At 51.6% G+C, this 24,831-nt stretch overlaps 1 protein-coding gene across 2 annotated transcripts in view; it reads left to right on the top strand.

Annotated features, from left to right (window-relative positions):
* Positions 1 to 24,831, top strand: part of CCNJL (cyclin J like) — a 48,737-nt gene that overhangs the window by 3,198 nt on the left and 20,708 nt on the right. For both annotated transcript variants that reach the window (XM_028527757.2, XM_036013770.1), the window contains exon 3: positions 22,592 to 22,805. In XM_028527757.2, the coding sequence (XP_028383558.1) occupies positions 22,592 to 22,805 (214 nt within the window). The remainder of the gene's footprint in view (positions 1 to 22,591; positions 22,806 to 24,831) is intronic.

Below are 24,831 nucleotides of genomic sequence, written 5' to 3'. Positions count from 1 at the left end.
TAAGATTTTTTGGACTGTAAGACGCACCTAGGTTTTAGAGGAGGAAAATAGGTAAAAAAATTTTTGAATCAAAAAATGTGGTAAAATATTTAATAACATAGGTAACACAATCCACTCAGCTACGCCAGCCAGGGCTGGAATTATTTTCTATTTTACTGTTTTTCCCCCTGAATACACTCTCCCCAGGAATAGGCCTGTGTGTGCCTTGTTCGGTGCCAGGCCTCGGTGCCTAGAACAGGGCCCCCCGGATCTGTGTGGCATAATGAGAAGAATGACCCTTTTCCAATTTCCTTGTCGGCGAGTTGGAGAAGATGTTTTGTAGGCTGTGAGGAGTGGGTGGAAGAACCTGACAGCTGTGTGAGAGAGACACGTGGCAGGGACAGGGCAGGTGTTGCACCTTCCCGCTGACCATGGGCATCTGAGGCCCATAGCCCTTTCGAGCTCTGTGGTCAGGGTAAGGCTTGGGGTTTGTGACCACGCTCTGGGGAGGGGTCCACCATCCTGACAGGCAGTCCTCAGAAGAAAGACATTGTGATTCCATTGGACCAACAACGGGGAGGACCACCTTCCATTGTCCTTCAAGCCTCTCTCCCTTCCACCATGGTTCCTAGCCCCAACCTCAGGTTTATTTCTCTCACGGTCCTTGTCACCCTGTGTAGTAATTTGTCCTCCTCACTTGACTGTGAGTTCCTTGCAAGCATGAGGAATGTCTGGTGCCACAGCATTCCCAGACTGGTGTCTGGTGCAGAGGGGACCGAGGGGTGTCCACCGCCTCAGCTGCCCGGGCACAGCATTGGGAGAGCACAGAAGGGAAGGGCAGACTCAGGGGGCCTCTCCTGGGGCACGTTGACTGGATTTGCAGGAGCACTTCCCAGGGATCCTGGTCGGGGCTTTGGCACTGGCCTGGCTGTGCGGTCTGTGCAAATGGCCCTGCTGCCAGGTCCAGGACCACGTAGAGGCTGCCTCCCAGCTTCCTACAGGCTTGCATCTTCTCCTCTCAGATAACTCGAGGGTGGCAGGGAGGAGAGGAATGGGGGAGGGGTTAGAAGTAGAATTCCCCATGAGAGCAGTTGATTGGCATAGACCAAAGTGCAGCGTGAGGATCTTAGAACAAACACTACTGGTTGAACCTCGGTCAGCACCCCCAAACTTTTGCCAAGAGGTTCCACCCTCCTCCCCAAATGGTTATCTCCTGACAAACAACAGAATGGGTAGAACTTGGTCTGGTCTCCTTTTGATTTACATCTATCTGACACACAATTTTCACTCTGAGTAGTAAGAAGCGGTTATGTTAGTAGGCAAAGGAAAGGTTCAAGGACCCTTATGCCATGATTTAAGGCTTCTTGGGTACACGAAGGACTTTCTGAATGTGGGGATTTGGGAATACTCGGGAGGGGGGGAATCCCACCCTCCCAAAGCCTTGTGATGGGCCCTACTGGGCATAACCTGGTAGGTTTATCTTCTAGGGCCACAGGCTCCTCCTACTCTTTCGGGTGTTTGTCTTTTCCTGGGATTGGAGTCACAGAGACCTTGGAGGTCTTCTCACCCTTTCCCAGACTTGAGATCTACAGAGTCAAACACGGGTTTCCCACTCCCGAAGTGTGCTTCATTGCACGCTTAGAGGACTTGGGTGTGTGAGACCATGCTTCTTGAACCGGCAGATACGGGACACGTTTTCCTGATTTGTGACCGAATTATACAAAGATTTTCCAAAATGACACTTACTGATGATGATGCGAGTGGCTACTGTTGATGGAGCATTTACTGTGTTTCAGCAGTGTGCCGAGCACGGGGATGTCGGCCCCACTGCTGGAACGGACTCCGTTTTCTCGGCAGGGAACTTCAAGACTCAGAGGGTGTGAGTTCGAGCGAAAGTTTATTTAAAGGAACATCCATTTCACAAAGAGTAGAAGCACGAGGCAGGAAACAGCTGAGGCTCTGCCACTGGTTGCACTGCGGGGTCTGGATTGTAGTTTGTGTTTCACACAACGGCTCCGCTAGAGCCGGGTTCTTCCGAAACCACGCTGGGAAGCCGCCAGCCGCGGGCTCTGGCCTTGGTCTGGGCGTTGGGAAGGTCTGATAGCAGGGCGTCCCTGGCCTGCATGGGTCCTGGCGCCTCACCTGTGTGCACTGCATCTCACCTTGCAGTGACTGGGCCTGTGCTGTTGCTTGTCCCTGTGGTGGCTGGGGGTGGGAGGGGCTGCTCTAACTTGCCAGAGTAAGAGGGACATCCGTGCCCCTCTCTCCTGCCTGAGTGCCCAACTGCTGGAATCTCATTGCAGCTCCATCCCTTGCCCCTGAGTTCAAACCACGTCATGTTCTGGTGACTTCTACAGCTTGCGCATCCTTTCACTTCTCCCAGTGTTAACATTTCTTCTCACTCCTCCCCTGAAATTCCCTGAATTTCCTCGTTGCAAAGGCTGAATATCTGTCTTCTTACAGAAAGTGGTGACCCAAGTCCATGTCCAATGATTTAGTTAGGTCACCCGTCACTGATTTTCCCTTTCTTCCCCTTTTGCATTTCTGCACCCCCTGGGGCCAGTTCTTCCTAAACCATGAGACTCACCCAGCTCTTCCCATACGAAAGTATTCCAGACACTGGCAGTGGCAGGGGCCTGCCCAGCTTAGTTCCGGGAATGTACTCACATGCTGGCTTTCACAAGCCCTTACCTACCGACAAGGCTGCCTTATGTTTGGGACCCTAAGCAGGTGGCCCTCGGGGTCCCTTCCTGGAGGTGAGGGTGAGGCTGTCGGTATAAGGAGGAGTTTCTTGCTGCCCAGCCTGCAGCGATGATTGGGGCTGCCCCCTGAGGTGGACACAAACGGAGGACGGAAGGAAGGTTGGTGAAAATGGGGTCAGGGGGCTGGAAGAGATGCCATTCAAGGTGATGTCCAGCTTGCTTGAAGACTCCCCAATTCCAGGGCCTTACCTGTATTTTGTAGGAAGCCGAGGACAAAACTTGGTGTCAGATCTTGGCATCCTCTCTTGTAACGAGTCCTTCGTGTCTTAGGTACCAAAATGCTCAGTGTGTCTGCAACATTCAGCCGAGACTTTGTCTCGGTGCATCTTCTCTATAGCAGCAGAAAAGTATATCGGAGCCTTCCTCTCGTCTGTAAGCCTGGACGGTGACGCCTGCCCCACCTGCCTCCCAGGTGTCCCAGGAGACAGTGAGTGTGGGAGCCCTCGCCAGCTTCTGGGGCCTGTGGGTTGTGAGTGGGGGAGGGGCTCGGTGGGCCCCTCTGGTTGGCCCGGGAAGCCTGTGCTCTTTGAGTGAGGGCACGACATTACAGTCTGTGAGCTGGCCCTGTGCCCTTGCCCTTGACTTGCTCTTTGTCTTCCTAAACCACACAGCCCCTTGCGTAAGGGAACCGCAGCCAACCATTCTCTAGTGTGTCTGAGCACCTGGCAGAAGGGGAGTGACACTGTGATTCTGCACTTTTCTCTTTGTTTCCCATTTTGAGTTCTTACACATACACGAAGTATGTTTTCTTGCTTGCTTGTTTAGGAAACGGCAACCGTGAACATCATCGGCACAGAGAGGAGAGTTAAATCCTCCCCTCCCCCCACCCCAGGCCCACCACTTGGAAGTTGGCATCTCGGTTGGCATTTTGGCATGTGTGTGATTATAACACATTTTTTATTTGGACTCTTTAAAGTAAAACCTGAAAGTATCTTGCTCGGAACACTTTGTTTATTTAACAGTATGCCACGCACACATTCTCGTATCTTTCTTCTCCACCCAGTTCCTGATGGTCAGACAGGAGCACAAAATGAGAACCTATTGATTGTGTTTATTTAGAGGACACAGTTCAAGAATGTGGTAAAAGAAAAATAACCAAGTTCTGTGAAGGGTGGGCTGTGAATCGTCTTCCGTGCCCCCCACCCAGTCCCACTGCCCTGGTTTCCCTCCCTGAAAGGTCCCCCGGGTCCCAGTTTCCTGTGAGTCCTTCAGAGACATTCTGTGTACGAACACACACAGGTGTGTGTTCTGCCACCGGCGGTGATGTAATTTACGCTCTTCCCCTTTACCGTTGGACTTTTTTAATGTTTACATTATAATAATTTAAGTATGTTCTATGAAAACACCAAATAGCAGCTCCGTGACCAGAGGGACTTAAAAAAAAATCTTTTCTGCTCATTGTAACAAGGAAGGCATACAGTAGATACTCAATGCATTTGTATTTAAGGAATGACTGGAATATTTCTTCTTCCTCATTTCCTATCCAAACACATATTTTTTATTTTACAAAAGTGCCATCTCAGTATATTACAGTTCTCTAACTTAATTTTTTCCTTCCCTGTATGTACTAAGTAACTTCCTATGTCATTAACTACTTTCCTGCCGTATCATGCATAATGTTTAAGTGTGTGGATACGCTGTGATCAGATTAACTCGTCTCCTAATTGGATGTTATTAAAAATTGGAGTATAATTGAGACACACTACAATGTACAGATCGTCAGTGTGCATCAATTCAGAGTTCATAGTGAGTTTTGACAAATGTGTACGCTCACGTAACTGCTCTCATAACCAAGATAGAGAGTCTTGCCCGCAGCCTGCGGGATTCCCGGGTGCCACTTCTCCACCCGCCACTCACCCGGCCCTGCGCCCGGCCCCAGGCCATCACGATCTGCTCTGTGTCTCTGTAGACCAGGTTCGCCTTTATTCTAGAGTTTCAGATAAATGGAGTTACACGTGTGTACTCTTTTCTGTCTGCTTTTTTTTTTACTTAATGTGATGTGTTTGAGATTCATCCACGTTGTTGTATTTGTTAGGAGTTTATTCCTTTTTATTGCTGAGTAGTATTCCATAGTGTGATCAGAATGCGGTGTGTCCCTTCATTCCCCTCTCTGCGGTGTGTGGGGTCGTCTGTAGCGTGCCCCTGGGTTCTGCACGGCGCTGTGGAGGTGATCCTGGGCTTCTGTGTGTGCGTGTGGCTCAGTTCCCTAAACTGAAACTGCCAGTCACAGGGCATGGTTTTCAGGACTTTGTGTGTTGCCAGTTAATAGAGTCTCAGAAGGCTGTACCCGTTTGCACGTCCGCCAGGGCTGTGGGAGAATGCGTGCTTCCCGGCAGTGTTGCTAACCCTGGATACTATCCTTTAATAGAAAGTCAGTGCCCTTTGGGTAGGTCAACATGGAGTCTCTTGGCTCCAGAAGGAGCAGAACCCAGAGTGAGACAAGCACGGGAGGCCGTAGGGCAGGGGCAGGGAACTCTGAACACTTCCCAGGACTCGGAGAGTCCCATCTGTAGCAGGAACCAGCCTGAGACCCATATCGGCCAGGTGAGGGCTGTTGAAGTGACCTTCCCCACCCCCGGCCAGAAAACCCCCTCTCAGCCCCATCATGCAGCGTGTGCTGCCCTCTACATCCATGTGGCAGTTGGATCCCTTGCAGGTCCCTGGAGCAGATGGTGCCAGAGCCTAAGTCTTCTTTGCGACGTGGACATGCACACTGGTACCACCAGCAACTTAGTCTGGAAACGGTCATGCAGTGATTTGGGTGGGCGGGTTGTGGGAGACGGGAGAGGGAGGGCTCATCGGTGCAGGAGCATCAGGAATTGGAGAGACTCAGTGAGTGGAAGGAAAAGTTGGAAAGAACTGAAATGCCATCGGAAGGAAATCGATTCCACTGTGGTGCATCCATTCACTGGCATATGGCAGATAGCTTTGGGCTGAATGACAAATACTTTTTCTGATCATTGCAAAAAATCCAAGCAGTTCAGAGCACTTCTGACTCTTCGGCATGAGCCACGGTTTTTTCTTAACCTTTTCTTTTAGAAAATGTAAAAGGTACACAAAAATGGAGAGAACAGTAGAATGGATCCCCGGGTCCCCTCCACCCTACCTCAGTCCCTGCTGTTGTTGTCCCCAGAGAGCAAAGCACTTCACCACGAACATCTACCAGATAAAGGCTCTTGTAATGTAACAACTCTGCCTTTATTACACCTAGCAAAACTAACGGCCATTCGTTAATACCTCACACTGCCCAGTTCACATTTAGTTCTCCCCAGCTGTCTCAAAAATGGCTTTGTAGTTGGCTTGTTAAAGTCATGGTCCAGATAAGGTCCATGAATTCCATTTTTTCAAAATGTATTCTTACGTCTTTTATATTCTAATGGTCTCCCTGCCTCCCATCCCTGTGGGAAACAAAAACTTTTTCATGCCATCGATTTTTGGAAAAACCAGGTCATTTGTCCTGATGAAGGTCCCCTATCCTTGATTTGGCCTGTTAATCTCCTCACGGCATTGTTTAACGGGAGCTCACTAGTTACGAATGGTTTGTACACTTCCATGCTCTTGTGGGATTTGATTCTGCTTGTTCTCTCGCCGTCAGTCCAAACCTCACTTCCTCAGGTGCCTTCCCCGAGTCCCAGACAAGGTCAGAGCTGGGTCCCTTGTTAGTCTTCTCAGACCACCCTGGGTTATTCCTTTGCAGCCAGCACAGCTTGAAATTATGCGCTTATAAATGCGATTATTTCGTTTGGATCCAGCGTCCCAGGCCCGTGAGGGGCAGGCAGGCAGGCGCTGCGTCTCCCCAGGTCTAAGCAGCTGCTGCACAGGACCCCCCAATCCCCCGCCCCCGCCATCAGTCTGTGCACATCACGGACGCCTTATCTGAGGTCTGTGCCTCACAGCCCACACATCCCCTTCCTGGGCTTCGCTGTTGAAATAGCCTTGCGTGCGGGGTGGGTGGCTTGGCTGCCAACAACACCATCCTTCTGCTAGAGAAACGGCCTCCAAGGGCTCAAGGACTTGGCCAGGGTCCCCCTCTTGGGTGGGAGAGCTGGAGCCTTAAAACTTGGCAAGATGCTGTCTAGAGCCTGACTTTCGACAAGCGGAGGAGTTGCAAGTGGCCGGCCCTCCAATCAGTGATGGCGTAACTCGAACTTCTGCTTCAGAGGGGCTGACCCAGAGGAGCAGCTCCTCGGGAGGCGAGGAGGCCTGCGGGGGCGGGGGCGGGGGCGGGGGAGTAGTGTTGCGCTGTGGACTCTGAGTTGCAATCTCTCTCTGGCCTTTCCTTTTGTGTTCACTTTCTGTTTTGAAGTAGTTTCACTAACTTACAGAAGAGTTGCCAGCACAGTTCCCAGCTGTGAACATTTGAACACATCGGCCTTACCATTCTCTTTCTCTGTCTTTACATGTATCTCCCCTGGAACCGAGTTGCAGATCGCCCCCTCATCCCTTAGTACTTCAGGGTTCCTTTTGCGTGGCCACTCTTACGGTGGGCCATGAAGTGGTTTGTGGGGGAATTGTGGACAAACCCCTGCTGACATCTTCCCAGGTGTCAGGAGGCCTTTTTGGACAGAGGAGAGGATTCGACATTCTGGGCAGGAAGGAGGAAGCCCAGCGGGTATGAGGAGCCGCTGCTGGCCGAGAGTCTGGGGAAGGCAGAGTTCTGGCTCATGTCCTTGGCCCTTCTCTGCGGCTTCATTGGCAGGAAGCCTCTCTATCCAGCAGTTATTCACGGAGCCCCAAGCACGTGGGAGGCTCTGCCAGCCAGGCCCCGGGGGCCTCGGTGTTAGAAATGAGTGTCCACATTAATGGGTGCTTGCTTGACATGCATTCCCTTCCATTAATGAAGTCCTCAGACAGTCTACTCTAGTGCACACTGTAACTACCGCCATGTTACAGGTGGGACGTGCTCAAGTTGGGAGAGTTCAATGATGTACTAGCCTCACAGGGTGATCTGATCATAAATGACTGGGCGGGTCACGGGGTTCATCACACCCCATTGTTCCGTGTATCTAGGTTAGCACACCTCAAGACGGCATATAACCTTAACTGTCCTGTAACCCAATCCCCACCTTGCTTTCTCCCACCTCCGTGTAATCTTCTTTAGGCGCCCTCCTCAATTTCAAATGCATAAGAGAAGTTGAAAAACTGTTCATCTCTGAGGCATTTGAGATCTCGCTCCCCATATATGTCATCAATTCGGCACAAACAAACGCTTCTTTAAAATTCAAATAAATAAATAATGCACACAAAGCCATACAGCTAAATGAGGGCAAGGCCAGGATTCGAACTCAGCTCTTAACCAGCGTACCAACAGTGACATCCAGTTCCCCGGGGAAGTGTGAAAAGCTTCCAAGAGGAGGTGCTGTGTGAGCTGGGTTCAAAGGGTAAGCAGAAGCGTGCTGGGCAGCGAGAGGTGTGGAAGAAGTTCATCTACCAGGGCTCAGGGCAGCTTCTGAAGGTCACACATCAGTGACCTTCAGGTGGTACTCTGGTGAGTAGCCAAGAGAGGGAGATGGACCAGCAGCGTTGGCTCTGGGGATACTGATCTCCCTAGGTGTCTGCTCTTGTCCTCGGGGCACAGGGAGGGGTGTCAGTAGGGAATGCTGGATCACTGGAAGGTGACCTTGGCCTTGGAGCCTGGGTGCTGGCAGTGACTCCAAGAGATGACATCTGAACCAGGGCAGGAAGTAGGGACACTCAAGAGTTTTAGGAACTGGGGTCAAAAGGCCCAGCTAACAAGAGGAGTGAAAGATTCCGGGTTTCTTACTTGTTGGAATAAAGTACTTTCCTGTGGCTAAGCGTGATGGGCCTTTGTCACACTGCACGTTGTCCTTAGAAAGCTTCTCCTGGCCATTGCTGGTTTCTGTGTAACCTTTAAAGATTCCCACTAAACTAAGGGAGTTGATGTTTGTTGGGCATCTACAATATGCCAGACGCCATAATGCTTGATGTACATAGTCAAAGCAACTTTTGATTATTAAAATTGCTTTAAAAAAAGGAAGTGTCCCGACCAAAGCACCAGTGGTCCTTGAACACCAGCACACTTTCTTCACTCTTGCATTCAGTGTCTGTTTTTTAGCAGCCACCACCTGCCAAGCACTGCCAGCCACCGGGGATGTGGTGTCCTGTGCTGTGTAATGACAATTTGGTCAACGACGGACCTTATAAACAACCATGCACCCGTAAAACTATGCAGGAGCTGAATTTCCTGTAAGAAATGGAAGGATATGTCGTCGAGGAAGATTTTTTTTTCCTTCTCTGACGGGAGCAGTGTCTTGGGGTTTGGCAGGAGACCCCCTCCCACACACAGCACCTCAGTTTTGAGTGCTCCAACTCCGTCCCCCCAGCGCTGTGTATTCAGAGGGCGCTGCAGCCCTCCCAGACCTAGCCTGGTGGTCTTCAGATCACACCGCTGTAAATTCTTTGCGGAGGTCCTGAGGTCCCGTACGAGGACACAGGTCCACAGGAGCCTCCTTAGCAAGGGTTCAGGGCCGCAGCCACTCTGGCCAAAGCTTTCTGCCGCAGTGTGGAGCCAGCCCATTCCTAGACTTCGGGGACGTTGTCGGTTGTCATGATGTAAAGCATAGATGAGTTTTGTTTCTTCTATCAGTTCAATGCCAGAGAGAACCCTTTGTGCCAGACAGGGTCAGTGGAACCAAAAACAGATTTCTGAAGACAAAATATTGAGTTCTCCATTCTCCCCCCTCCACATTAAACACCCTCTCTTTTATGAATGCACCACCGGGTTCCTCTACCTGACCACGGCGCCAGCGTGCGGGAGCCAGACTGTGTGTCGCCGTGACAGCTCCCGGCGCTCCTTCAGCTCTCCATCTTCTTCCTCCTCCTCCCGGTGATCCTCAGACCCCCTTCGCTCCCTCCTGACGGGGAACCGGTGTGGTCTGTGCCTTGTCCAGCCAGCTTCTCCTCGAGTTCCCATGAATTTCCCATCGGCCCAGCCCGTATCACACTGTTCGTGGGGCGGCGTGGACAGCTTCTCTGTTCTGCTTCTGACCCTGTGGGAAGCAGCAGGGGAGGGCCTGTGGGGCAGGTTCCCAAAGTCTGCAGTGGTGTCCGGCAGTGCCCTAGGCCACGCACTCACCACGCACTCACCGCCGCACCCGGAGCAACCTCCAGTCCTGCAGGCGCTGTTCACGGCAAGCGCCAGTTTTTAGATTTTATGCCTTCTTTTTTTCTGTACCTTTTCTCTGCTTAGGTATCTTTAGGTCCACAAATACGTACCATTTGTGGTATAGGTGCCTGCAGTATTCGGTGTGGTAACGTGCCGCACAGACTCGTAGCCTAGGAGCGATGGGCTGTACCTGTGGTCCAGGTGTGTAGTGGGCTCTGCCGTCCAGGTTCGTGCAGGTGCACCCCGCGGTGTGCACACAATGACAGAATAGCCTAATGGCGCGTTTCCAGAACATATTTTCTCATCGTTAAGTGATGCGTAACTGGAAGTGATGACAAAACAGCTCTCCGCCTTCATGGAGCTCACAGGCAAGCCTCAGGCTGGTGAGGCACAGACAGGGGCCCAGTTCCCTGGCCAGAGGTCTGATTCAGTAAATCAGGAAATAGGGAGTGTCACAGATTCCTCAGGTTGCCTCACATTGGGTTGCTTAAAATAACCAAAGTTGATTCTTTCCCAGTTCTGGAGGCTAGAAGTTCAAAGTCAGGGCCATGCTCCCTTCAGAGGCTCTGGGGAGGGTCCTTCCTTGCCTCTTGTAGCATCCGGTGGTTGCTGGCAACCCTGGCGTTCCTCAGCTTGTAGCTGCATCACTCCATCCCCTGCCTCCTTTTCCATGTGGCCTTGTCCCTGTGTCCGTCTTTGCCCTGTCTTTCCTCTCTATGTCTGTGTCTGTTTTCTCTTTTTACAGGGACACCAGTCATTGGGTGAGGGCCCATTCTAACCCATCAGGTCCTTATTTAAACCTGATTGTAAAGTTTCTATTTCCAAATGAGGTGACATTCTGAGATTCTGGTAAACATAAGGATTTTTTGTTTTGTTTTGTTTTGTTTTGTTTTTTGGTGGTGGGGGGGATTGTCCAATTCAGTACAGGAGGAAGCTTCCATTTTTCAGTAAATGCCCAGGAAATTCCAGTGCCGGTGGTCAGCCAACCACGGATGCAGGAACCCTGGACCACAGATCAGCAGGGGGACGGAGTCCCAGCTGAAGTGATGAGTAGGTAGGGGTGGAGGTGACTGTACTGACCTGTTTGGGGCTGCATGTTAGCAGCAAGGTGAATCCATCCGAAGGAGTCTGGAAATTGGAGGTGGGAGTCAGAAGTGTGGAATAAAGAGCTCTTGAGGCCACAGGAGGACCCAGGAGGAAAGGCCCAAGGATTGGGCCTGTTCTAGGGAAAAGGTAGCAACCCCTGCCCTCAGTAACAGAGGGAGACTGAGGGGCACACCCACCCAAGAAGGCGTGGGGGGGCCGGTCTCATTAGGAAGTTGGTGAAAGTGAAGGACTTGGTGGGTGGGGTTATAAAAAGGCTACGAGTGTTGTCCCTGAGGGCGTTGGGGGGCTCAGTGGTGTGGGTGGGAGGGGGACCACCCAGAGAGAGGCAGACATGCCTCTGGCCACAGTTGGATGCCTGGCAGTGGCTCTGGAACCTGGAAAGGAGGAGGCGTGTCTGGAGCCCCTCTGCCATTTGTCGGGCAGTTCGGGGGAGCTGGGGAAACTTGTGGTTGGTGGCTGGGGGTGGCCTTTCTCTCCACTAAAAGGAAGCTCCAGGCTGGACAGCCGCAGGAGGGGTGTCACTGGCATTTCAGGTTCCTGCGCCACAGGCCCTCCTTTGGAGAGTGTTGAAATAGGGTTCCGCAGACATGTTGGTTCTTTACCGAAAATGCCTCCTTGGGTTTATGAAGCAATGGGACGCAGAGGGGAAGCAGGGTGATCCTCCAGCCTCCCAGGGCCTCCCAGGGCGGTGATGTGGTGATGTGTACTCTCTGTACTCCCATAGCCTCTGAAGAACCTACTTCCCCTCCCCTTCCTTTTTCCCTTTCAATTTGCAAGTCTTTGCTTCCTGTTGGTCACCTCGGTTACCAGTTACCCGGTTGGCGGTGGGGTTTCTTCACCTCTTGCTACTACTCTTTGTTCTCAGGCAGACTCAACCCCTGGAGCTGTTTCCCAAGCAGCTGGCCCAGTGCCTGGAGGCGCAGGCTCCCTCCAGAGGTGGCGGCAGTGGGCAGCAGTGAGGATGAGTGTGGCGCTGGCCCTGGTGGACGAACACAGGAGACAAGGGTGATTTTCTTCTAGTGGCCGCTGTGAGAGAGCAGCTCAGCTCTGCGTTGTGCCCTGGGCTGTTTAGGAAGCAGTTGCCACGTTCCAAGCAGTGTCACAGCCCAGACCTGGCCAGCTCCTCCAATGTCCAAGTCCAGGATTCACCACCACCTGCAACATGACCTTGGTCATTGTGCTTCTTTGCCTTGCGTGCTAATGCTGCTGCTGCCTGGGCCCACCTCTGGAGGAGGGTGGGTGTCGGGGTGGAGATCCTCTATCAAGTCACAACTGTCAGGGATGGTGGTCCTGTGAGAGGGAGGAGTAAGTGGGGGGGGGGTGTGTGCAGAGAATCAAGACTGGAACGGCATAGCCTGACACATGTTCATACTCGAAGTTAACTCCTGCTAATGGGATGGCTGGTGATTTTTATGTTCTTTATACTCATCTGTGTTTTCTGACATTTCTGTAGTGATCAGATATTTTATTTTATTTTATTTTAAAATATTATTTGTTTATTTATTTTTAGAGAGGGAGGGAAGGGAGAGAGAGAGAAACATCAATGTGCGGTTGCTGGGGGTCATGGCCTGCAACCCAGGCATGTACCCTGACTGGGAATCGAACCTGCGACACTTTGGTTCGCAGCCTGCACTCAATCCACTGAGCTACACCAGCCAGGGTGTGATCAGATATTTTTTAATGGGTTCAGTATAATGTTGTTTGGGAAGGAAAACACAAACCTAGACTGTCAAAATACAGTGTTAAGAGCACGGAGTCAAACCCAGATTCAGACCCATCATCTATTAACTGGGTGCCCTTGAGCCGGTTCCTTAGTTACCCTCGCTGAGCCGGCCCTATCTGGGATACCGGGGTGCTGATCATCCCCACCTTGTGGGTCTGGTGAGGGGTGAGAAGAGAAAATGCATGGAGCACAGTGTCTGGCAAATTTTTGTATATTTATACACACACACACATTTATGTGCACAAATTATACATATGTAGTACATATGCATAAAATAGAAGGTTGTGCAAAACTTTTCATCATAATGAGCATTCCAGATACTCTCAAAGATCAGAGGGGAGGTACAGGAAGCTGAATTCGAGGGGAAAGAGAAAGCTCTGTCTTTGCCTTGGGGCGGCATGTGCCTCAGTCTACCCAACAGCAACAGAGGGTGACCCAGGAGGAAGCAGGCCAGTGTGTGCAGAGGACTGGGCACTTCAAAACTACCAATTGCCCTGGCTGGTGTGGCTCCGTGGATTGAGTGCCAGCCTGCCACCCAAAAGGTTCTTGTGGACACCCCAACATTCTTACCAGGGCAGTTCTGCAGGTGCAAGCTGTGGTTTTTAATCTCAGCGAGCTTTTCAGTAAATCTCTGTTTTAGGATAATCAAGCTATTAGGCATCGAGCCAGGGATTTTTGCCAGGGTTTCACCACACAGATGCGCCGGGGCTCCGTTCTCTCCAGCACACCAGTGCGCAGCCGCCAGCACCCTGAAGCGCCATTTCCCAGAACAGGCTCTCTGGGGTGTCGTTACTCTGTCCTCCCCAAAGCGGGTGGGGTGGTGGTCACCCTCTGTGGATGAATAAACTTAACCTAGAGTTTCCCAAAACAATGTAAGTGGTTCCCAGACAGATGTTTCAGGGCCTCTTAATGGACTAATACACGATTTCATTTAGGAAGGAGCAACATGGTATGCAGTGTTTCCCAAACCGGTGGCCCACGGAACCCTCTTTAGGAAGTGTATCTTGGGCCTGGGGTATCATGGAACACACATTGGGAAACATTGCCTTTTAAATGACTGAGTGTAAGATATGTAATTGATCATTCTTTTTTTTTAAATATTTTATTTATTTATTTCTAGAGAGAGGGGAAGGGAAGGAGAAAGAGAGGGAGAGAAACATCAGTGTGTGGTTGCTTCTCACATTTCCCCTTCTGGGGACCTGGCCTGCAACCCAGACATGTACCCTGACTGGGAATCGAACGGGCAACCTTTTGGTTTGCAGCCTGTGCTCAATCCACGGAGCCACACCGGCCAGGGCATTTGATAATTCTTGAAGCGCCCAGTCCTCTGCACACACTGGCCTGCTTCCTCCTGGGTCACCCTCTGTTGCTGTTGGGTAGACTGAGGCACATGCCACCCAAGGGCAAGGGCAGAGCTTTCTCTTTCCCCTGGAATTCAACATCCCAGGCTTCCTGTACCTCCCCTCTGGTCTTCGTGAGAATGCAGACTTGCTCCTGATGATTAATAGTTTCATTCTACCCAAGATTAGGAACAAATCATTTTTGTCTTAATTTTTGAAGTATTCGCCATTCCCCAGATTGGGAGGTTCTGGTAATTACTGAGCATCGTTTGTGCCAGGTGTTGGGGTCACAGAGCTGGACGAGATGAACCCCGTCTCTCCCCTTGTGATGGTTATGGTCCAGGGGTGAAGAACAGTAAAGTGGACGGGTGGGTGGACGGAAGTCCCAGATGCCCGGGGGGTATGTGACAGGGGCATGACCAGGAGACTTTTCAGGCGTGACTTTTAAGCTGAGATGTGAAGGAAGAGAGGGTTAATGGTGAGGCAGTTAGAAAGTAACAGTGCAGGACGCCAGTGGTTAAAGTGAAGCCTTCCCTTCCTCCCCTGGTCTGAGAAACCGGGGGTGACTGACTGGCTGAACTTGTACAGTCCACATGACCTTCAAACTCCTCTGAGGTTAGCCTCAAAAAGCCGGCAGAGCCTGTGTGTGAAGAGCACACGCTGAATCTTCCCCCCCTAGGTCCTTCAACAGCGACAGGCGGGGGTCCCTGCCCAGCAGTGCTGGCTGTGCACCTGGGGTCTTTTGAACTGCTCATGGGCTGGGCTGGCCCAGACTTCCACGCACATCTGAGCCCCGCACAGGTGTGGAGTGTTTGCCTCCTCTGCCAAGGTCAGCAGGGTGTGTGTATGGGGGTTGGGGGGGACATTGATCTCTGGAAGCCTGTCCGGACAGCCCCACCCGCTCTGTCTGCAGCTTGGTTTGGGGTTTCACGTGCGTCGTGATTCACTTGTCCTTGGCCTGTCTCGGAATGCTGTTCCTCTCAACCATCCCCTTTCTACCCTGTGACTCCCAAGAAGAGATCTTGGGCAGCAAGAAGGGTGGTTGGTTTCTAAAGGACTGTAGCCTGTCATGGCTCCCACCACCTTCCTTGCCCCCCCACCCCAGAATGGCTCCTCTGGTCTTAGGGGTGCCAGGGTTTCCCTTTCAGGGGCGCAGCTTCCCCCACCCTGTTGGTTACCCCAGGGAAGGATGCAGGGCAGGTGAGGGGATGCCTGGGGAGAGAGGGCAGATCAGGCCACAGGCAGAGCTCCATCCCCCAGCTGGTGCTGACTTGGGCCACACCCACATTCATCACGCAAAGCACTCCATTCAGCAGATACTCAGTGGCCCCAACTGTGAGCCCAGTGCTGGGGTACAGCCAGAACTGGGAGAGTCCAGAAGTGGCCCCCTTTCTCACAGAGGTCCCATTCTGGGGGAGCTGGGCAGGGGACTCAGTTTTCCCCAACACACCAGTTTAATAAATAAGCAGACACTTCCATCAACAGTAACTCTGGCTGTGGGACCACGTGGGGTGCTGATGAGCGGTCTGAATGGAGACCCTAAAGCAGAGAAAGGCCCCAGATGTCCAAAATGGGTTCACGGCACAGCCTGACAGCGAGACGCCCGGCAGCCGTGGGCAACCCCGTTCCCGGTGTGTCTGAAGGGGACGTGGGACACCCTGGGAGACTGTGATCCCATCCTGTAAACATTTGCGTGGAGAAACACCTGAGGAATCCACGTAAAACCTAACAGTATGTCCCTCTCTCGAGGGATTGTAAGTGGTACTTGTTACTCGTTACAACCTTTGAACATTTGCCGGTGAACACATGCTTTATAATTCGTAACCAGAAAATGACTCCTTCTGGGCGGGCCCTCGGTGGGGCTCCGCATCCCGGGTGAATGACGTCGGACAGTTAGCGCAGTACTGGCACGGGGATGTTGTCCTTAAAGAGTTGGTTCTGTCAAAGTGATAAAGGGAATCTCAGGGGTACATTTAGAACGGGGCCTTAATCCAGTGACTATCTAGTCCCACTCCCTCCATTTTCTCTTTCAACTGGAAACACAGTAGCTGAAACACCAAAGTGGCATACAGTGGATGTTGTTTTAAATCCAGTGTGGAAAAGCATGAGGAGAGAAAACCACATGAGGTCCCAGCCCTCAGAGATACCCAGCTAACACTCCAGTGTGTATCTGCTAGTTCTTTCTAGCCCACTGCTACTGTTTTTAAAAATAAAATTAAAAACTGAGATAACAGCTCTGGCTGGCGTAGCTCCGTGGATTGAGCGCGGGCTGTGAACCGAGCATCGCAGGTTCGATTCCCAGTCAGGGCACATGCCTGGGTTGCAGGCCATAACCCCCAGCAACCACACATTGTTTCTTTCTTTCTTTCTCCCTCTCTCTCTCTCTCTCTCCCCCACACTCCCCCTTCCCTCTCTAAAAATAAATAAATAAAATCTTTTTAAAAAACACACAAAAAACTGAGATAACAAAAGCAAGTTTTTATAAAATGGATTTTTTTTTTGCCTGGGAACTCCGTCAAGGTCACCTGTCCCTGTGTGACACCTGGTCATCTGCTCGTGTGTAGAGATACCTGTGTGACTCAGGTGATGAAAAGCCAGCTGCCTGGGGGAGAGAGTCCAGGAAGCCTGCACCCGCCCCTCCACCCCTCTTCATCCGTGCCCTCCCGGCAGCCTCTCTGCTGGCCACCCTGAAGCTGTCCCCGGCCCTGCGAAGAGGAAGGTCACCCTGCCTGGCCAGGTTCCCGGCCCCCTTTCTACCCCCTGGCTGCTGCCCGTGCGCCTGCCAAGTGCCTGCCTAACCCACGAGAGAGCTTTGCAGGCCGCTCTTTTGTTTCTAGGATCCAGGCTGCTCGGCAGAGGGGGCAGCTTCACGCGCCCGGCTGCCGTGGCCTTCAAGCTGACTCAGGTCAAGGGTGCTTTGGGGGGAATGCGGATCCTCCGAGCGAAGCCCTTGTGATGAATGCCTTTCCCCCTAATTGGGTTAGGGAAGTAATCAGCTGGATTCTCAAACTGAACAGGGCCGGCCTGCCGGCGTCCCACATTGTTGTCCATGTGCCAAAGAATCGCCCTTCTCTGCTTGCTGGGGGGGAAGAAGCTGAAGCTCCAGCTCCGAATTCCATTTGGCTGGACCGTCTGTGGAGGGGGTGGGCGGGGCTCCTTTCCTGCAGAGGTCCCCAGGCCTGGCCTTACACCCTCACTCAGGCAGGAAGGTTCGTTCTGCTGGACAAAGCAGGTTGCTCGGAGACCACCAGGACAGACGCTAAAGGCTCAGCTCATGGGAGGTTTGATGGCTCAGCTTGAGGGAGAGGCCACTAATGCTTGCTGAGTGCTACCAGGTACCTGATAGATTTATGATGATGCCCACTTTCCAGATGAGGGCACTGGGGTTCAGCAGTCACATGCCCACGGTTAGTAAATAAATGGTGGACTGGAGAGTCCACCCCAGAACTGCCTGACTCGATGAACTCTGCCACGCTGCTCCCCCACATGCGGGGGGGAGGAGTGTATTTGGTGCAGGGAGGGATGTCCCATATTCGTTTTTTTAGTAGACTTAGGTTTTTAAGCAGCTTTAGGTTCACAGCAGTACTGAGCAGAAGGGACAGATTTTCCATATGCCCTCCCCCATGCCTGCAAAGCCTCCCCGTTATCAGCCTCCCCCGCCAGAGTGGCACCTTTGTTACAGTCGGCGAGGCTGCGCGGACACATCGCTGACCCTCAGAATCCATTGTTTACCATAGGGTTTGCGCCTGGCGGTGTACATTCTGTGGGTCTGGACAGACGTGTAATGACGTGTGTCCGCTGTGACGGTGTCGTTCACGGAGGTTTCACTCCCTGAAAATCCTCCCTGCCCTGCCTGTTCCTTCTTCCCGCTCCCCCAACCCTGCCAGCCGTGATTTTCTCACTGTCTCCATGGTTTTGCCTTCCCTAGAACGTCCTATAATTGGGATTGTGTAGTGTGTAAGCTCTTCTTACACCTTTTTTTTTTTTTTGGCTTTTTTTTCCCACTTAGTCCTATGCATTTAAGTTTCCTTTTTATCTTTCTATGGCTGTCGTTTTCCCCTCGTGCCAGTATTGTTGGAGCACCTGCTTGTGTGCCAGGCACATCCTGGGCACTGGGCGATGGTGTAGGCCGCGTGGGCACGGACCCTGCTTTCCGGAGCTACTTTAGCAGGGAGAGATGCACACGTAAGTACATATCTGACCACGGGGATCAGTGTGCTACAAGGGAACAAGCGGCTCTGAGTTGGAGTGGGGAGGGGTTGAGAAAGCCTCTCTTAGGAAGGACATTTAAACTGGTACCCGAGGGACGAGCCAAAACAGGGATTGACAGCGTCACCAACAGCTGTGTGGCTCTCAGAATCCTGCTTCCCCTGGAGACAAGCCTCTTCCAGGAAGCCCTTCCTGCTAACTCCTTCTCGACATGCATTGGTGCCCGTACCAGAGGTCCATAACTTTTTCTTTTATGCACCAGTCGCTTCCTGTGAGAACCTGCTCAAACCAGTGGTCCCATTCCCCAGGGACGAGAACAGAGGGAAGATCTACAGTGTGTTGCTTTGAGCTCCGTGCTCCCAGTTGGCACAAAGGAAAGTCCAGAGGGAGTTAAGCTTGGCCGAGTTGAGCAGGGAGGGAAGTCAGGATGTTGCTTATCTGACTTGTGTTTTAGGGCTTTGAACTGCCTTGATGAGGGCTGTGCTGCCCAAGCCTAAGTTCACTTGGCCGATTTCCAGTGGCTGCTCCTACAGAAAACCCAGGGATCTGTGTGCTTGCTTCTTGATCCAGAGCCCAAAAGCCCTAGGGCGTAGAGGAAGTTCACAAGTAGCCTTTAAGCTCATGGGGGCTGCTGGAGGGTGGGGAGGTGGACTGCTGTTGGGGGGAGCTGCAGCCTCCCATCGGCTGCTGCTAACAGCTCTCTGGCCATAACCCGGGAGGAGGCTGGCCAGGAGACCATAATGCCTGGCCACTCTGCCCCTGTGGGTGCCCTGCTCTAAACCCTGCAGGGGCTCCCTATTGCCCTCAGGACAGGCCAGATATCTTAGCAAGGCACACAGCAGGGCACACCCTGCCCACCCTCCCAGCCTGCTTTGTCCAGGCCCACCCCTCCGTCTGCTCGTTCCAGGCACTTTAGATTCCCAGATGGGACACCTGTGTGGCTTGGCAGGTGTGGTTTTTCCTGCTGAACGTTCTGTCCGCCCTGCAGCTTTAAGTCCCGGACATCCTTCCAAAACTTGCCTGCATTGATCTCTTCTCCTTGAAGTCCCCATGGACCTGCCCCTCTCTGCAGGTCGCCATGCCTTCCCCCTCGTCGGCCCCAGGACGCTGTGTTCTCACCAAGGCCCGCCAGTCCTTCTCTCCCCCCTTCCTCTCCCCCTCCCGCCTTCCATTTCTTCATGAATTAGTGTTCTGGCAGCTGACCGTGTTTTAGTCACATGGGGGTGGTGGGAAAACAAGGGTGAGACCCCACCCCCCAAGAGTTGGAAGTCCCATGGTTGCCGGATAAATTCATCAAATAATGAAGATAAGGATGAAAAATACACAAAGAATTCACTCCACAGAATGGGAGAAATGTTTGGAAATCATACGTCAAGAAGTCCTAGTGGGGTAAAAGCTCTTCTCCACAATTGCAGAATAAATAAAAGGTTGTGGGGGGAAGGGTACACTGAACGGCTTCCAGTCTCAGATCTGTTGCAGGTGAAGTAACGCCAGCCGGGGTGTGGTTATAGGACTGTTTCAAACGCAGGTTCTTCCTGTGCAAACAAGTGTAAGAGAGGAACTAATTCATTCAGGCTTGGAGCACTTTCCGTGGCAAAAGGAGCAAAGCCCTGGGGCCCCTGAGAGCCGTGTCCTGGTGCAGGCTCTTGGGGGGAACCAGCCAGAAGAGGAAATTCCAGTATGAAACCCGTTCACAGGAAGGTCTCCCTTTCAGCTTCCTCCCGGAAGACCAGGGAGTAGGGGGAGTGAGGGCTCTCACGGTAGCCATAGATTTCCTTCCTCATGTTGATCAGTTTGAAATTCTGTGCTTGTCTTGTTACCCAATCACCCCCTCTCCCACTGGGCTGTGAACTCTTTGCGAGAGGGCGGTGTGTCCATTTCACTTTTCCTAACATCTTTATTGAGATATAATTCACGTACCATAAAATTCGCCCTTTTCAAAGTGTCCAGTTCAATGACTTTTCGTGTATGCGGAGTTGTGCAAAATCAACACTATCTAATTTCAGAAATTTTCATTATCCCCAAAGAAAACTCCATCTGTATCCTTCAGCATTTAATCTCCCCCTTCCACTGACCTCCACGCCTAGCCATCAGCGACCACTAATCTATGTTCCGTCTGCGTGCATTTGCCAATGCTAGACATCTCATGTATGGGGAATCGTGCAGTATGTGGCCTTTCATAACTGGCTTTTTTTTTCCACTTAGCATCATGTTTTCAAGGTTCACACATGCTGTAACATATATCAGTACTTGCTTCATTTTTATGGCCTAATAACCTTCCACTGTATGGATATGCTATTTTTGTTTATCCGTTCCTCACTGGGTGGGCATTTGGGTTGCTTCCGTTTTGGTGTTACTCTGGAAGTGCTGCAGTGAGCGTTCGCCGTCGCCATGGTTTTGTGTGGGCAAATGTTTTCCTCTCTCTCGGGTGTACACCACGGACTGGAATTTCTGGGGCTGGGGTAAGTCTGCGTTTCACATTCTGACAAACTTTCCCACAGCGGCTGCACGGAGTTGCTTTCCCTCCACCAGAACGAGGGTCCCAGTTTGTCACACCCTCACTGAGAGTTTCTGGTTTTGTTTTTCTGACAGCCATCCTAGTGGGTGTGAGGTGGCGTCTCGCTGTGGTTTGGATGTGCATTTTCCTAATGATGGAGCATCTTTTCATGTGCTTGTTGGCCATTTCTGTGTATTTGGGGGGAATATCTTTTCAGTCCTTTGCCCACTGTTAAGTTAGATTATCTTTTTATTACTGAATTGTAAGAGTTCTTTATATATTCTGACTAGTCTCTTTACTGGTATGTGACTTCCAAACATTCTCTCCCGTTCTGTCTTTTCACCTTCTCGATGGTGTCTTTGAAGCATGAAAGACTTTAATTTTGAAGTCTAACTTAGCTGTTTTTGCCTTTTGTTGCTTCTGCTTTTGATGTCATAGTGAAGAAGTCATTGTCTAAAGTCATAAAGTTTTGCTTCTGTTTTCTTCGAAGGGTTTATAGTGTTAATCTTATATTCAGTTCTGTGTCTGTCTTATTCCACATTGCATTCCCAGTGCCTAGCACAGTGGCCTGATGTACAGAGGGTACTTGAAACTTACCTGGTGGAATGAATGAATTACTACCTCTTGAATGAATGAATAAGTAAACGAATGAATGAATGAATGGTTATTTTTTAGTCCCAGAGCTGCTGCTCATGCCCCAATAAAACTGCCAGCTTCTCCTTTCCTATTTTTATTCACTTTTGCATCTCTTTGCTTTCCCTATTAGGCAAAATGTTGGTAAGATATTCCTAAATAAATTGTGCCTGGTTTACTTTGGTTAAACTGTAAATATGATAGCTATATAAGAAAATTTTCTCTACCATAAAAATCTTGGTTGGTTTGATATTTTGTTGGTGTGTCTTGTGTTAGACGAATAAATTCTGATAACCTGGCAGTGTACAAATTATGAAGTAAAAGTCCCCTCCTGGGGTGGGAGGACATGTGTTTTGGAGCTCTTTGTAATAACAACTTTTTTTAAAAAAGATTTTATTTATTTATTTTTAGAGAGGGAAGGGAGGGAGAAAGAAAGAGAGAGAGAAACATCAATGTGTGGTTGCTGGGGGCCGTGGCCTGCAACCCAGGCATGTGCCGACTGGGAATCGAACCCGAGACACTTGGGTTCGCAGCCCGCGCTCAACCCACTGAGTTATGCCAGCCAGGTGTACTAACAGCTTTTTTACACTGAATTTTTTTTAAAGATTTTATTTATTTATTTTTAGGGAAGAAAAGGGGGGGGGAGACAGAGACAGAGACAGAGACAGAGAGACAGAGACATCAATGTGCGGTTGCTGGGGGTTATGGCCTGCAACCCAGGAATGTACCCTGGCTGGGAATCGAACCTGGGACACTTTGGTTCCCAGCCCAAGCTCAATCCACTGAGCTACGCCAGCCAGGGCTACACTGAATTTTTTGTAAGTTGTCTCTCACGGTCCCAGCTGCACAGGGAGTTAAGCCATGGGCCCTGAGAGGTTATCATATGCTAGGTGCTTTATGTTCATTTTTCATTTTATCCTCAGCTGCCGAGGAGGAAATGGGTGAAGGCGGGTGACCAGGGGCACAGCTTGGTTGAGCAGCAGAACCCGAATTTGGATGTGGGTCCCCTGCGTCCTGCTGTGGCCTGCGGGTCTCCAGTGGCCAGCCTCTCCCTGGGAGTGGAGCCGATTGTCACCTGGCCCTGTCACTGTGAAGGTCCCTAACACTTTCCCAGCCTGTGCTGGGTGAGGGTGGATGGGCCCGGGCCCGGGAGCATCCGAGGCCCTCAAGAGGCAGCCCTGACCTGCCCCGCCCCTTCTGCCCTGCCTGTTCCAGGAACTGAAGCTGCCCACCTTCCGGGCCCACTCACCGCTCCTGAAGAGCCGCCGCTTCTTTGTGGACATCTTGACCCTGCTGAGCAGCCACTGCCAGCTGTGCCCCGCAGCCCGGCACCTGGCCGTCTACCTGCTGGACCACTTCCTGGATCGCTACAACATCACCAGCTCCAAGCAGCTGTACGCCGCGGCGGTCTCCTGCCTCCTGCTCGCAAGTACGTGGAACTTGCTCCCCCCTACCCCGGGCTGCCTCCTCCTCAGTGAGCCTGGGTGCTCTCAGATCTTGGTGCACCTCCGTGGTTGGTGCACATCTTCTGGGTTCATCCTCAGCTAAGTGGGAACTAATATTATTATTATTTTTTTAAAGATTTTGTTTTTTATTTATTTTTAGGGAGGGAGAGAGAGAGAGAGAGAGAGAGAGAGAAACATCAATGTGCGGTTGCTGGGAGTTATGGCCTGCAACCCAGGAATGTACCCTGGCTGGGAATCGAACCTGAGACAGTTTGGTTCCCAGCCCGCGCTCAATCCACTGAGCTACACCAGCCAGGGCTGGAACTAATATTATTAATAATAGCCATTAACGTTTTCTTTAGCATCTGTAATGTACCAGGCTAAGCGAGAAGGGTTTTAGCCTCTTGATCATAAGGAGTGCACACAGTGACCCTGGAGACAGACACTTTTAGTATCCCATTTTACCAAAGCACAGAGAGGTTAAGAGACTTGCCTTGGGTCACCCAGCTCCTATATAGCGGGACAAGATTTGAGCCCAAAAACGCCGTGTCAGAACCTTTGCCGTCAGCCGTGTGTCAACTGCTTCCTGGTGTGGGGGAGGGGAACCTTAGCAACCCCTGTTTCTAGAGGTATTCAGAAATGTGACCACTTGGTTGCGGCCCAAGCTGGACCTATTATGTAGTCGGCAGACCTGGGTATAGCCGTCCAGGGATTTGCATCTTCAAAGAGGTGTCCCTAGAAACACAGTAGAGCTTTGACCATCTGTCCGCCTGGGTAGGGATTACTGTAGGACCATGCTGCTGCTTGGGTCATCTGCTTGAAACACAAGCCTGCCATGCCACTGTGCCAGTGAAAACCGCCCCCTGGTCGACCACCATCCTTAGGATAAAGGCTCGATGTCAAGGTCCTGCCTCCCTGACCTCAGGCCTGTCTCCTCTTCACTCCCTGGGTTCCAGTCAAGCGCAACGTCCTCCCCCGTACCCCCTCCCCCACAGAAGTTAGCACATGCTGTTCCCTCTGCCTGAAGAGCTTCCTCTTCCCCCCTCTGGTTAATGTCATTCACATTGGCACCCCCAAGAAAGCCTTTCTTTCCCCCCACCCTGGGCAAGTGAGGTCTCTTGGCACCATGTTTGTTTATTATCTTCACCCAAGGACATGCTCATTGATTTTTAGAGAGAGGAGAGGGGAGGGAGAAAGAGAGGGAGAGAAACATCAATGTGTGAGAGAGACATTGATTGGCTGCCTCTCGTATATACCCTGACCAGGGACTGAACCTGCAACCTAAGTATGTGCCCTGACTGGGAATGGAACCCACGACCTTTCGATTTACAGGAGGACACTCAAACCAGCTAAGCCACGCTGGCCAGGGTGGCATTGAGTACCTTTAATCAACACCCACTTCCCCACTAACCAGTCGAGTTTCAGGTAGGAGGAGGAGACTGGCACACAGTAAGACCTCACGATAATAATATTTACGGGATAAATGAAATGGACGGAGCGAGGGTTTCTTCAGACCTGAACGTCCGCGCTGCCCCAGGTCGCCCTGAATGCAGAGGAGCAAATGCCCCAAGCTGGCCCAGCCATCGTGACATTTCCTTGACATCTAGTATTTTCTTCTTAAAATTCAATCAGATCTTGCAGTCTCCACCACAGTGTGTGACTGTCCTGTTTCATTGTGTGGGCGTGCTCCCCCACCCTCGAGTCCCGCCAGTCTCCTGAGGAGATGGTGCCCACCCCCTCCGTGACTGTGTGTGCCGCGGGCACACGGCCCCCCCGCTGCCACGGGCACGATCGCCCAGTCCCAGGAGCTTCAGGCTTTTCAAAACTCTGTGTTGTTTTCCACCCTGGCACCTTCCACCTGCTGTTACTTATAATCCCTTTGGCTGCTTGGGCTTCACGGCCTCCCGGGTTGTGATTCTCTCCACCTTGAGCCAGCGGCATCTCCCGTGTGACGCAGAGGAGCCAGCCTGGCTGCGTCCACCCTGGTTGCTACTTCAAAGGCCCAAAGCA

The sequence above is a fragment of the Phyllostomus discolor genome, chromosome 13, assembly GCF_004126475.2.
Source record: "Phyllostomus discolor isolate MPI-MPIP mPhyDis1 chromosome 13, mPhyDis1.pri.v3, whole genome shotgun sequence".
In the NCBI taxonomy this organism is placed as follows: domain Eukaryota; kingdom Metazoa; phylum Chordata; class Mammalia; order Chiroptera; family Phyllostomidae; genus Phyllostomus; species Phyllostomus discolor.
Note: the sequence above shows the minus strand (reverse complement) of the source record. Positions and strands in the feature narration are given on the sequence as shown.